Source organism: Pleurodeles waltl, chromosome 12, assembly GCF_031143425.1.
Source record: "Pleurodeles waltl isolate 20211129_DDA chromosome 12, aPleWal1.hap1.20221129, whole genome shotgun sequence".
NCBI lineage: Eukaryota > Metazoa > Chordata > Amphibia > Caudata > Salamandridae > Pleurodeles > Pleurodeles waltl.
In genome coordinates this window covers 351,524,421-351,538,783 of record NC_090451.1, presented here as the reverse complement: position 1 = coordinate 351,538,783, position 14,363 = coordinate 351,524,421, and the positions used below count along the sequence as shown (strand labels likewise).

Below are 14,363 nucleotides of genomic sequence, written 5' to 3'. Positions count from 1 at the left end.
ATTGCTCTGAACGACCCCATCAGTCTCAGAGGCTGTTGTAGCATGCCAGTGATGCTCAAGGTCCAGTTACCACCACAGTCAAGTCATGAAAGTCTGTGGTGATCATGGAGAAGGTGAACGCTGGTTGCATTTCAAATGTTACTTGTTAATAGGGTTGCAATTGCGTAATATATGGGGCCAGGCTAGCCACGATCTACATTCACTGTACAGTAGCAATCAAAAACGTTGCTTTCTGTTTAGAGAAGACATCAAAATCCCACACTTATACGTAGTAAAATGTGCTTCTGGAGATGCATTGTAAACTATGTAGGATTTAACTGTCTAGGCCTAGAATTGTTGGGAATGGGGACACAGTATAGAACAGAAGAATAACTACAGAAGAGTAGGATATCTTTGTATCACTTTGGTCACAGCACCTTTCTAGCAGGGTGCTTATGCAGCTTCACCAGCATCGGGCATTGTGAGAGTGGTGCCTTAGCTGTTTTGACATCTCAGCTGAGCTGAGCTTTGTATCCTGCCACATCCTCACCCTCTCATCTTGCTCAGCTCAAGTGGGAAGGAGGTTCATAATGGGGTATCAAGGACCAAACCTTTGATTAACCTACAAGGCCAGACTGAAGCACTGGGGCAAGTTTGAAATAGCTAATTCCTTTCCCTGGGTACAATAAGCCATGCTCTTCCATAATAAGAAGATGCTGAGGAAAAAGGGTAGGATCAAAACAAAAATAATCCAAACCATGGGAGGAGAGGTCTGGCGCGTGCACCAATACAAAAAAACAGAAAAAAAAAACCTCTACCCTTATGACAGCAAACCAAACAGGATTGAGGGGCTGGGGCTATCAAAAAATCTCCCAATGCAGGCTTTATAAAGAGATGGTTATTGCAAAGGGGCCAACCGGGATACCTGATAGGAGTCATGAATACTGCTTTCTCACTCCCATAGGCGAGTCCCACAAGGTATGGGCGAAATACGGATTGGATGATAGAGCTTGCTGGGCCAGTAGAGGGACAGACCAGGAGATCAGATGGCTGTCATGAAAACAGTTGTCTCTCTTCCCTAGGAAGAAGAGCAGAAGCAGGACTACAAGTGAAGGAAAAAAGACTCTCTCAAGGGAGTGGGTCCAGAACAAGTGTTTTGTGGAAGACACTGGAATGTGACTAGAGACAGCCTACAGACCTGGGATAACATGAAATATGCAGAAAGAAAGGAAACAGACATAATTGCGGGGCTTATATTCAAGGAGCAAAGCAAAGTGACTCAAATTACCATATTGATATTATTATCAGCTGAGGAGGTTGTGACATAATATCACAGGAGTGTAAAATGCTAAAACCTGTTATTGATCAATCTAAAAGAAATGTTTTCAAATCAACATTACACCAGATCCACTGTTGCCACGTTATTGCATGGTTCATTTGTAGGTCCAAAGTAAAATCTCAGCCAGACTAAAGTGGAATCACAGTGAGGTACAGCCATACAAAATAGGAAAACAGTTGCACCAAAACCAAAATAAAAATTAAAAATGTAACCTCACAACCCTTGTGCAGCTTTCAGTAATGCAAAAGGTATAGTTTCTTACCTGTAACTCCAGTTCTCTCATAGGGATATTTCCATGATAGTCATAAGCGTTGAATATTCCCCACCAGCCTGTGGGGACCCCGGAGCACTTTTTCCAATATAACTTCTTAAGTGTCCATGTTCACCTTACTTCAGAAAGGCCTGCCAAGTCATTTAAGAATGTTCCCATGCAGCCTATAAGAAGGGCTACAGTGTTCAAACTTCTTCATTCAGATTGTTCCTTGAAGTAAAAGCACTTAATTGCTGGACAAATGAATGTAATTTTTCAGAAAAATTCCTTCACAAACCTCTTTGTATCAGAAAAAACCCCTATGAAGGAGTGCAGAGCAGTGTAGCCCATAGGCTGCCATTAGCAATGAAGAAAAAGGATACTGTGCCTTTAAGAACAGCCAGTCCTCCAGTATCCCATCATGCTTAGAGAGGCAGTTACCTCAGTTCTTTTTGCATGTAGTTATTGGCTGAGAATAAGTATTAATCTAATAAAGCCATCTATCTGCTCCCCTGGGGAGGTGGGAGGGTTGCCTATGACTATCATGGAAATACCCCTACGAGAGAACTGGAGTTACAGGAAAGAAACTACACCTTCTCGCGTCGGGAATTTCCATGTATAGTCAAAAGCATTGAATAGAATAGCAGGCCCATCCCATAACCCGCGGAGGAGCAGGTAGAGTAATCAGAGAATATTCTCTCAAGCAAAGAGGTTCCTAAGAGAAGCCTGTCCTACTTGAGCATCTGCCCTAGCATCAGAGTCGAGGCAATAGTGTTTAGTAAAGGTGTGAACCGATCTCCAAGTCGCAGCTTTACAAATTTCTTATAATTGAACATTCCGCAATAGAGCAGTCGTAGCCGACTTGCCTCTAGTGGAATGTGCTTTTGGTTTACCCTGTAGGGTTTTCTTAGCTAGTTGATAGCAAAATAAAATACAGGAGACTATCCATCTCGATATCGATTGCTTGGAGGTGGCTAAGCCGGTACGGACCGTACCATAATTGACAAACAGTTGTGAAGTTCTCCGTAGGGGATTGGTCTTATCTAGATAAAATTTCAACACCCTCTTAACATCTAGAGAATGGAGAGCCCTCTCTGCTGGAGTGGAAGGGTTTGGAAAGACAGTGGGTAGGGAAATCGACTGGTTAATGTGGAAGACTGATATACCCTTGGGTAGAAATTTAGAACGTGTTTGTAGGACTACTTCAGATGAATGAAATACTGTGTAGGGCTCGTGGGCACAGAGGGCCTGGATTTCGCTGACCCTTCGTGTTGAAATGATTGCCACTAGAAAGGTCGTCTTCCAAGTGAGGTGTTGGAGGAATGCCTTGTGTATGGGTACGAATGGATGTTGCATTACACGTGAAAGGACCACATTAAGTTCCCATGGTGGAGAAGGGCGCCTAACTGGAGGTAAGACCTTCTTAAACCCCCCTAGGAAATCTTTGATAACTGGAATTCTAAAGAAAGAGGTTTGCAAAGGAGTTTTCCTATAAGCAGTTAAGGCTGCCAAATGAACTTTTATTGAAGAGAGTTTCAGGCCAGATCGTGCCAACTGTAACAAGTAAGGGAGAATGGCATCTTCCTTGCAAGATGTAGGGCCTATCCCCTTAGAGGAACACCAGATGCAGAATCTTTTCCACTTGAAGGAGTATGCTGAACAGGTAGATGGCCGCTTTGCCTCTTTTAAGATGTCCATACAATCCTGTGGAAGGTTTAGATGACCATACTGGACTAGCTCAGGACCCATGCTGCCAAATTCAATGAGGAGAGATTGGGAAGCCTCATTTGTCCTCCAAACTTCGTCAGGAGGTCCGGTCTGCAGGGCAGCCTGAGATGTGGCTGGAGTGATCGTTGAAGGAGATCCGGGAACCACCACTGTCTCGGCCACTCTGGCGCAATGAGGATCATTGTGGCTGATGTCATAGAGAGTTTGAGGAGGACTGCTGGGATCAGTGGAATTGGTGGAAAGGCGTACAGAAATTTGTTGGACCAGTCTATCCACAGAGCATTCCCCAGCGATTCTGGGTGGTAAAACCTGGCGGCGAAGTTGCGGCATTTCCTGTTTTCTTCTGTGGCGAAGAGGTCGATAGAAGGTGTGCCCCACAAACGGGAAATGTCTTGAGTGACGTCTGCGTTGAGCACCCACTCGTGGTTCTCTTCTAGAACTCTGCTGAGGGCATCCGCTTGCATATTCTGAACCCCTGGAAGGTGGGTTGCCACTATGCTCAATTTCCTGGCTAGGAGCCAGTGCCATATTGACTGGGACTCTTGAGACAAGACTCTGGATCTGGTGCCCCCTTGCTTGTTCAGATAGAACAAACATCACGCACTATGGCTGGCTATCGCTGCAATTGTTGTAAAACGAAACATAGCGCAGGCGTGGGGTACTGACTCTTCGCCCAGTATTCTGGGATGGGAGAAGGATATGGACTGGTGCTGCAGCGCTGAAAAAGTAGTCTATGAGAGCAGGGGCTGCCCCAAGAAGTGGGAGAAAATATGGGGAGGATGGGGGGCACACAGCGTGACGAGTGGCGGGCTGGGTCCGGGCGAGTGGGGGCGTGTGATTGAGGAGCACCTGTAAATTAGACGGGGTGGGATGCCCGACTGACATGTCAGAACCTGGAATATAGATAAATACTTTGACTGGTTCGTACGTATCAGATCGCTGATGGGATTTGTATTATTGTCCGCTATAATGTACAAAAAAGAACAATAAAAAATAAAAATAAAGATTACAGTCAATGCACATTGAGCTATGTATTCCTAGCTAGGTCTCCTCCAGATGCACTTTCCAAATGAGGCAAAAGGCATGCTATAGACATCATAAATATTCATTCAACAGCATATCAAAAATGTCTTAGACAAATTATTTTTAGAACACATACTGGTTCCATGGAGGGCCGGTCTGGAAGAGGAGGTGGAGTCTCTATGTCGTGCATGCGAGCATTCTGAAAGAACAAATCAAATTAACATGACCATTTTAAACAGTGGTACCGAAATGGGAAATGGGAAAGCAGTTGCTTTAACACGTGCTGCATAAGCAATGTTATACATGGCCTCTTTTATAATATTACTCTGGGGAGAAGAATGGTTATATGTTATAAAGCAACGCAGACTATCAAGGAGCTACGTAAACAAGAGAGACAGTTTTCTACAGTTCAGCCAAAAAGCAACATTATGAAATGTGAGCACTGTATGTCCATTTAGTTGGAAGGTGGCAGATAGTTACTAGTCAGAATAAGGTTTTCAATAAAAAGCATATTGCTGAAATCAAATCCGAGGTCATCACCATTTAATTATAATCAGTATTTAGAAAGTCAACTTAATGTTGTCTGATCCAACCAATGCATACAATTACATGAACCAACTAAAAACGTACAATCTGTGATCAAAATGTTATATAGTAATGTTGTTTAATAAATTAGGACACAAACCATACCCGCACCATTAAGGTTCCCCTTAGAGGTTGATAGTGGCAAAATTAGATAATACTAATGCTCTATTTTGTGGTAGTGTGGTCGAGCAGTAGGCTTATGCAGAGGTAGTGTTAAGCATTTGTTGTACACACACAGGCAATACATGAGGAACACACACTCAAAGACTTAACTCCAGGCCAATAGTTTTTATATAGAAAAATATATTTTCTTAATTTATTTTAGAACAACAAGATTCAAGATTTGAGGTAAGTACATAAAATGCAAGGTACTTCACACAGGTAAGTAGAGTACTTTGATTTAAAACAGTAGTACACAAAGTTTAGGTAAAAATGGCAATAGGCTATTTTAAAAGTGGACACTGCAAAAATGAACATTTCCTGGGGAGGCAAGTTTGGTTAAGTTTCTCAGGTAAGTAAAGCACTTACACAGTCAGTCCCCTGGGCATAGGCAGCCCACCGTTGGGGGATTAAGGCAACCTCAAAGTCACCGCACCAACAACACAAAGCCAATCAGGTACAGAAGTCAAAGGAGGGCCCAAAAGACATAGGCGCCTTTGAAGAACAGGGGTGCGCCGGTCCTAGTCTGCTTACAGGTAAAGTACCTGCGTCCTCAGGGAGCAGACCAGGGTTTTTTTGTAAGCATTGGGGGTTAAGGGGGGGCAGTGAGAGACACACACAAGCCCACAAATCACACCCACAGAGGCACAGGGGCAGCCAGGTGCAGTAGGCAAAGTAGACGTCGGGTTGCTATTGAAAGCAATGGAGGGACCCAGGGTCACTTAGGCGATGCAGGCAGGGCACAGGGGGGCCACTTGGGCCAGCCACTGACTGGGCTAGGAAGAGGGCCGCCTGCTGGTCACTTCTGCACTGGAAGGTAGTTCCTCTCGGTCCTGGGGGCTGTGGATGCAGTGCTTGGTCCAGGCGTCGGGTTCCTTATTACCAGGCAGTCACGGTCAGGAGGAGCCACTGGATCCCTTCTGCAGGCGTCGCTGTGGGGGTGCTGGGGTCGACTCAGGTTACCCACGTTGTAGTAGTCGCCTGGGAGTCCTCTCTGCAGTGTTTGTTCTCTTGAACTCGAGCCGGGGGCGTCAGGTGCAGAATGTTAAGTCTCACGCTTCCGGCGGGAAGAGAGAGTTCTTTGAAAGTTGTTTTTGTTGCAAAGTTGTTGCAGGTTTTGAACAGTGCCGCTGTTCTCTGGAGTTTCTTGGTCCTCTGGGTTCAGAGCAGTCCTGAGTCCTCAGAGGTTGCTGGTCCCTGTCGGATGCGTCGCTGTGTAGGTTCTTTGAGTCTGGAGACAGGCCGGTAGGGCTGGGGCCAAGTCAGTTGTCGTCTCCGTCGTCTCTGCGGGGCTTTCAGGTCAGCAGTCCTTGTAGGTTGCAGGAATCTGATTTCCTGGGTTCAGGGTTGCCCCTAAATACTAAATTTAGGGGTGTATTTAGGTCTGGGGGGGGTGGCTATACCCTCTTTGTGCCTCCTCCCTGAGGGAAGGCGGGCACATCCCTATTCCTATTGGGGGAATCCTCCAAACTCAAGATGGAGGATTTCTAAAGGCAGGGGTCACACAGCTCAGGGCACCCTTGGGGGCTGTCCTGACTGGTGGGTGACTCCTCCTTGTTTTCCTCATGATCTCCTCCAGCCTTGCCGCCAAAAGTGGGGCCAGTGACCGCAGGGGCACCATCTCCACTAGCTAGGATGCCCTGGGGTGCTGTAACAAAAGGCATGAGCCTTTGAGGCTCACCGCCAGGTGTTACAGTTCCTGCAGAGGGAGGTGAGAAGCACCTCCACCCAGTACAGGCTTTGTTCCTAGCCACAGAGTGACATAGGGACTCACCCCATCTAGCCAGAAACTCCTGTGGTTGTGGCAGGCTGGCAGAAACTAGTCAGCCTAGCACTAGGAGTCAGACTAGTATTCAGGGGGCATCTCTAAGATGCCCTCTGGGTGTATTTTACAATAAATCCCACACTGGCATCAGTATGCATTTATTGTGCTGAGAAGTTTGATACCAAGCTTCCCAGATTTCAGTGTAGCCAACCTCGCCCTCGCCATCGTTCCCCGCTTCCAACGCAAGACCTCCGGCGGCAGATCCTTCTCCTATCTCGCCGCCAAGACCTGGAACGCCCTCCCGACCGCCCTGCGACAGACCCAGGACCTTCTCACCTTCAGGAGACTCCTCAATACCTGGCTCTTCGACCAGTAGCAGCAGCAGCACCCCCCCACCCCCCTGAAATCCTAACGGGTACGTAGTGCGCTCTATAAATATTGTGATTGATTGATTGATTGATCTGTGTGCCAGGGCTGTGAAAATTGTGGGAACAAAGGTACAGTTCAGGGAAAGAACACTGGTGCTGGGGCCTGGTCAGCAGGGTCCCAGCACACTTTCATTCATAACTGGCATCCACAAAAGGCAAAAAGTCAGGGGGTTACCATGCCAAGGAAGGCATTTCCTTACAATAGTTTTTGTTATCAGCAAGCCAATAAACTCCTTCAAGGTAAAGCAAGAGCTTATTCCTCAAGGAAGAAAACAGAGACTGCTGCTTGACTGACATATGTTTGCTAAGCATTATTGTTATATATTGTATTGTAATTGTATTTATATAGCGCGGACTACCCCTGACGAGGCGTCAAAGCGCTTTTCGGTGAGAAGCACGCTACTCTAGAACCCAACAAGAATTAGTACGGATTAGTATCGGGAAATAATGAGTACAGTTTTAGTATTATTATGAGTTAATTTGAGATGTGGATATGAGAGTTTGTTAGTTAGATTGACAGGAGTAATGGAGGGGGTGGAGGAGGAAAGAAATCCAGAAGTGTTAATTGGGAGTATATCCTTAATTTACTCAATCCAAAGGCTTGTATATAACACATATATGTATGCTTTATATAACACATTACATGATGCCATTTGAACTGCTGGGGGCATATTGTAGTGTGCAAGCAAGAAAATGTCCTGAGGCATAAATAGTGGGGATAGCACTTTGACTGACATTCATGGACCTGGAGCTGTACCTGTAGCATTTTAACTGAGGAATAAACAATTGGAGCATCTACACTGTGGGCTCTTTCTTGCTGTGTGACCCTTTACCCTTTTAACACTGGTGACGAGGAGGAGTAACCACAGGCTTTAATCCAGATTGAAATTGATTGCGGAGGAACAACTGCGAGAGATCATCGTTTTAACCCTGTTGGGCAACAGGGGAAAGTCTTTGTGAGATGTGCGCGTATCCTGGGCAGCACCCGTACCTAATTTACTCTGAGGGTGTAGCAGAAACAAATGTCTGCATTTTTAAATGTGCAGCAGCAGCTTGGGTGCAAGTTTCCGTTTGCATCATCTGTATGAGCTGCAGGTTGACAGCTAATCGAGTGCATTTCACCATAAAGCTTCTTGTGACTGGCATGACGTCCTCACACCACGCATCAACAATAAGGTGATCATTTTGGATTGCTTCTGGGTACGAAGAGGAAGTGAGTGGGACACTTCCAATTTGACTAGTGCATTGACTAGCGCACACCCAGTGATTAATATTCACTTTTATTTGTGCATTCACAGTGAGGCGCACGCCCAAGTAGGAATGAAACAGGGAAGTGCATTTTTATTATATTCTAAACTGTTCTTTCACCTAACAACTGCATATACTCCATTACAACACATGGAAAGTTTTGCTATTTTGTATATAATTTGCTATTATTATGTAAAATATTGTACCATCCCTAGTGTTTTTAATTTTTTTTTGCCAGCATCTGGGGAGCCTCTCATGTACTGGGAAACTTGGAAAGCAGTGTTTCTTGCTTATGTAGAAGTGTTAGAATGTGATAATTGTGGATCTGAAAGAGTTCTCTATCAAAGCACTGTTTCGATGGTTTTGCGTTAAAGGACTACAAAAATCTACCGGTCTTACTTAGTGCTGGTGACTTGAATGTTTATCAATGCCCTTTTATTTAACACATTTCTGAATGTTAATGCACAGTCAATTGAACAGCAGACCAGTGACCTGGGAGCTGCCTGTGAAGGTCAGGAGGGGAGCATGAGGGTCACAAGACCTACTTTGAGTATCATTGTATTACAGGCTTCTCGCCATAGTCAAACAACAGCATCAGGGATCAAGGTTTTTTCGCTGGGCTATTTTATCAACATCTAAGTATGGATACCTTGGAAGCACCAAACATAGCCAGGGCCCAGTGCTCATAGTGAAACCCTATGTTGTCAGTGTGTTTGTTATGTGTCACTGGGATCCTGCTAGCCAGGACCCCAGTGCTCATAAGTTTGTGGCCTATATGTGTTCCCTGTGTGGTGCCAAACTGTATCACTGAGGCTCTGTTAACCAGAACCTCAGTGTTTATGCTCTCTCTGCTTTCTAAATTTGTCACTGTAGGCTAGTGACTAAATTTACCAATTCTCATTGGCACACTGGTACACCCATATAATTCCCTTGTATTTGGTAATTAGGTACCCAGGGTATTGAGTTTCCAGGAGATCCCTATGGGCTGCAGCATTTCTTTTGCCACCCATAGGGAGCTCAGACAATTCTTACACAGGCCTGCCACTGCCAGCTCTGGTTCACAAATCTTCTAAGTGCCTGTTCGGGTACTTCTGCAGGTGCTGCCTGCTTCTGTGGGGGCTCTCTGAGTTGCTAAGTGCCCCCTCTGTCTCCTCCTCCAAGGGGCGACATCCTGGTCCTTCCTGGTCCCCAGCAACAGCACCCAAAAACCTCTACCGCCACCCTTGCAGCTAGCAAGGCTTGTTTGCGGTATTTCTGCGTGGGAGCACTTCTGCAACCTTCAGCACGCAGTGGGGCATCTTCCATCCAAAGGAGAAGTTCCTAGCTCTCTTCTTTGTTGTAGAATCCTAAGCTGCTTCCATCCGGAGGCAGCTTCCTTGTACCTTCATCCAGGGTTTCCTGGGCTCCTGCCCCCCTGGACACTATCGCGACTCTTGGACTTGGTCCCCTTGCCTTGCAGGTCCTCAGGTCCAGGAATCCGTCTTCAGTGCTTTGCTGGTGTTTGTGGTTCTTGCAGAATCCCCCTATCACGACTATTGTGTCCTTTTGGGGTAGTAGGTAGTGGGTAAGTACTCCTACTTTTCAGGGTCTTGGGGTGGGGTATCTTGGACACCCTGACGGTTTTCTTACAGTACCAGCGACCCTCTACAAGCTCCCATAGGTATGGGGTCCATTTGTGATTCGCATTCCACTTTTGGAGTATATGGTTTGTGTTGCCCCTAGACCTATGTTTGCCTATTGCAACCTATTGTAATTCTACAATGTTTGCATTACTTTTCTGACTCTTACCTGTTTTGGGTTTGTGTACATATAACTTGTGTATATTACTTACCTTCTTACTGGGGGTACTCACTGAGATACTCGTGGCATATTGTCATAAAAATAAAGTACCTTTATTTTTAGTAACTCTGAGTATTGTGTTTTCTTATGATATTGTGCATATGATATAAGTGGTATAGTAGGAGCTTTGTATGTCTCCTAGTTCAGCCTAAGCTGCTTTGCCATAGCTACCTTCTATCAGCCTAAGCTGCTAGAAACACCTCTATTCTACTAATAAGGGATAACTGGACCTGGCACAGGGTGTAAGTACAAAAGGGTACCCACTATAAACCAGGCCAGCCTCCTACACCCCTACAGTGTCTAAGTCCATTCTTAGACATTGTAAGTACAGTGTGGCCATATTAAGTATATGGTCTGGGAGTTTGTCAAAAACGAACTCCACAGCTCCATAATGGCTACACTGAATACTGGGAAGTTTGGTATCAAACTTCTCAGAATAATACACCCATACTGATGCAAGTGCTGGATTTATTACAAAATGCACACAGAGGGCATCTGTAAGGAAATGCCTCCTTGGCATGGTTACACTCTGACTTTTTGCCTTTGCTGATGCTAAGTTATGATTTGAAAGTGTGCTGGGACCCTGCTAACCAGGCCCCAGCACCAGTGTTCTTTCCCTAAACTGTACCTTTGTCTCCACAATTGGCACAACCCTGGCACTCAGGTAAGTCAATTGTAACTGGTACCCCTGGTACCAAGGGGCCTAATGCCAGGGAAGGTCTCTAAGGGCTGCAGCATGTCGTATGCCAACATGGGGACCCCTCACTCAACACATGCACACTGCCTCTCAGCCTGTGTGTGCTGGTGGGGAGAAAATGACTCGGAGTGCTATGCCAACCTCTCACTGCCTGTGAAATAGGTAAGTCACCCCTCTAGCAGGCCTTACAGCCCTAAGGCAGGGTGCACTATACCACAGGTGAAGGCATTTGTGCATGAGCACTATGCCCCTACAGTGTCTAACCAAAACCTTAGACATTGTAAGTGCAAGGTAGCCATAAAGAGTATATGGTCTGGGAGTTTGTCAAACACGAACTCCACAGTTCCATAATGGTTACACTGAAAACTGGGAAGTTTGGTATCAAACTTCTCAGCACAATAAATACACACGGATGCCAACGTGCAATTTATTGTAACATACACCCAGAAGGCATCTTAGAGATGCCCCCTGAATACCTACCCGACTTCTAGCGTAGGCTGACCAGTTTCTGCCAGCCTGCCACACCAAAACATGTTGCTGGCCACATGGGGAGAGTGCCTTTGTCACTCTGTGGCCAGGAACAAAGCCTGTACTGGGTGGAGATGCTTCTCACCTCCCCCTGCAGGAACTGTAACACCTGGCGGTGAGCCTCAAAGGTTTACCCCTTTTGTTACAGCGCCCCAGGGCACCCTAGCTAGTGGAGATGCCCGTCCCTCCAGCCACTGCCCCCACTTTTGGCGGCAAGGCTGGAGGAGATAATGAGAAAAACAAGGAGGAGTCACTGGCCAGTCAGGACAACCCCTAAGGTGTCCTGCGCTGAGGTCACCCCTGCCTTGAGAAATCCTCCATCTTGGGTTTGGAGGATTCCCCCAATAGGATTAGGGATGTGCCCCCTTTCCCATAGGGAGGAGGCACAAAGAGGGTGTATTCACCCTAAAGGACAGTAGCCATTGGCTACTGCCCTCCGAGACCTAAACACACCCCTAAATTCAGTTACTAGATTCCTGCAACCTGAAGAAAGAAGAAGGAGTGCTTACCTACATGCCTGCAGAGAAGGAGGAAGTCGACAACTGCTTTGGCCCCAGCCCTACCAGCATGTCTCCAACTTCGAAAACCTGCTCCAGCGACGCATCCGACAGGGACCAGCGACCTCTGAAGCCTCAGTAGACTGCCCTGTACTAAAGGACCAAGAAACTCCAGTGAACAGCGGCCCTGTTCAAAACCAGTTACTTCTTTGCAACAACGAAGCAACTTTCAAAGACTGCACGTTTCCTGTCGGAAGCGCGAGCCTTCACACTCTGCACCAGACACCCCTGGCTCGAGATCGAGAGAACAAACACCCCAGGGAGGACTCCCCAGCGACTGCGAGCCCGTGAGTAACCAGAGACGACCCCCCCTGAACCCCCACAGCGATGCCTGCAGAGAGAATCCAGAAGCTCCCCCTGACCGCGACTGCCTGTAACAAGGGACCCGACGCCTGGAACCAACACTGCACCGCAGCCCCCAGGTCCTGAAGGAACCGAACTTCGACGCAGGAGTGACCCCCAGGCGATCCTCTGCCTTGCCCAGGTGGTGGCTGTCCGGAGAAGCCCCCCCGTACCACTAGAGTGACCCCCAGGTCCCTCCATTGTTTCCTACCTGAAACCCGATGCCTGCTTTGCACACAGCACCCGGCCGCCCCTGTGCCGCTGAGGGTGTGTTTTGTGTGCCTACTTGTGTTCCCCCCCAGTGCTCTACGAAACCCCCCTGGTCTGCCCCCGAGGACGCAGGTACTTACCTGCTGGCAGACTGGAACAGGAGCACCCCAGTTCTCCATAGGCGCCTATGTGTTTTGGGCACCTCTTTGACCTCTGCACCTGACCGGCCCTGAGCTGCTGGTGTGGTAACTTTGGGGTTGCCTTGAACCCCCAATGGTGGGCTGCCTATGCCCAGGAACTTAGACTTGTAAGTGTCTTACCTGACAAACTAACCATTACTTACCTCCCCCAGAAACTGTTGATTTTTGCAATGTCCACTTTTAAAATAGCTTATTGACATTTTTACTAAAACTGTGTATGCTATTGCTCTAATTCAAAGTTCCTAACTTACCTGTGTGGAGTATCTTGCATGTTATGTATTTACTTCAATTCTTGAACTTGTGGTTCTAAAAATAAATTAAGAAAAGTCTTTGAGTGTGTGTTCCTCATTTATTGCCTGTGTGTGTACAACAAATGCTTAACACTACCCTCTGATAAGCCTACTGCTCGACCACACTACCACAAAATAGAGCATTAGAATTATCTAATTCTGCTACTATCATACTTCTAAGGGGAACCCTTGGATTCTGTGCATGCTAACTCTTACTTTGAGATAGTATATACAGAGCCAACTTCGTACACCATCTTTACGGCACCTTTGAGTAGAAGTGATTGTACTTTCTGTTTTATTAAGTTGAGATGTTCTAGAGAAAGTTTGTGTGAGCGAGGGGGTATGTTTGGTGGAGTACAGATAAGGTCTAGGCAATAACCATGTTGGATAATTGAAAGAACCCATTGATCTGTAGTAATGTTGTGCCATTGTGGGTAAAAATGTACCAGTCTTCCTCCAAAAGGAGATGTATGCTCTGAGGGGATCTGTAAGAAGTCACTGTGCGGTTGAGGTGGCCGAACCTCTTGGGGTGGTTGATTTACCTTACCCTCTATAATGATTTCCTCTGTAAGAGCCTCTAAAGGAGCCTATGTTGTAAAAAACGCAGCCCTTGTTTCTGTTGGGATGTGGATGGCTCTGCGGTTGATGGTTTGAAACCATCCCTAAGCTGGGGCCTGCAGAAAGTACCCAAAGTAGGCGTAGTGTAAAGGGCACCCATACCTTTAGCTGTATCAGAGTCTTTTTTTCAGCTTTTCTATGGTGGTATCAATTTCTGGGCCAAATAGGTGCTGCTTATCAAAAGGAATATTCAACACTGCCTGTTATATGTCTGGTTTAAACCCTTAAGTCATTAACTATGCGTGCCTTCTAATGATAATACTGGTGTTGACACCCCTTGCCGCTATATCGGATGCATCTTATGCAAATCTAATTTGATTATTAGAAATGGCTTGCCACTCTGTTACTATTTGTTGCGCCCTTTTCTGGTGTGCTGGTGGAAGGTACTGTAATAAATCTTCCATTTCGTCCCAATGAGCCCTATCATATTTTGCCAACAGTGCTTGACAGTTTTTTTAGATCACAGATCACAGATGTTCCAACTTTGTAAGACCTCAGCCAATGAATATGAACTTCAGCAGACACGTGTTTCGTCCTATCAATGACTTTTTCAAAGCTTATTGACAATATATATCGTA

At 46.3% G+C, this 14,363-nt stretch overlaps 1 protein-coding gene across 3 annotated transcripts in view; it reads right to left on the bottom strand.

Moving 5' to 3' along the window:
• CEP89 (centrosomal protein 89) overlaps positions 1-14,363 on the bottom strand; it is a 1,116,496-nt gene that overhangs the window by 1,019,891 nt on the left and 82,242 nt on the right. For all 3 annotated transcript variants that reach the window (XM_069216542.1, XM_069216544.1, XM_069216543.1), the window contains exon 5: positions 4,456-4,518. In XM_069216542.1, coding sequence (XP_069072643.1) covers positions 4,456-4,518 — 63 coding nt within the window. The remainder of the gene's footprint in view (positions 1-4,455; positions 4,519-14,363) is intronic.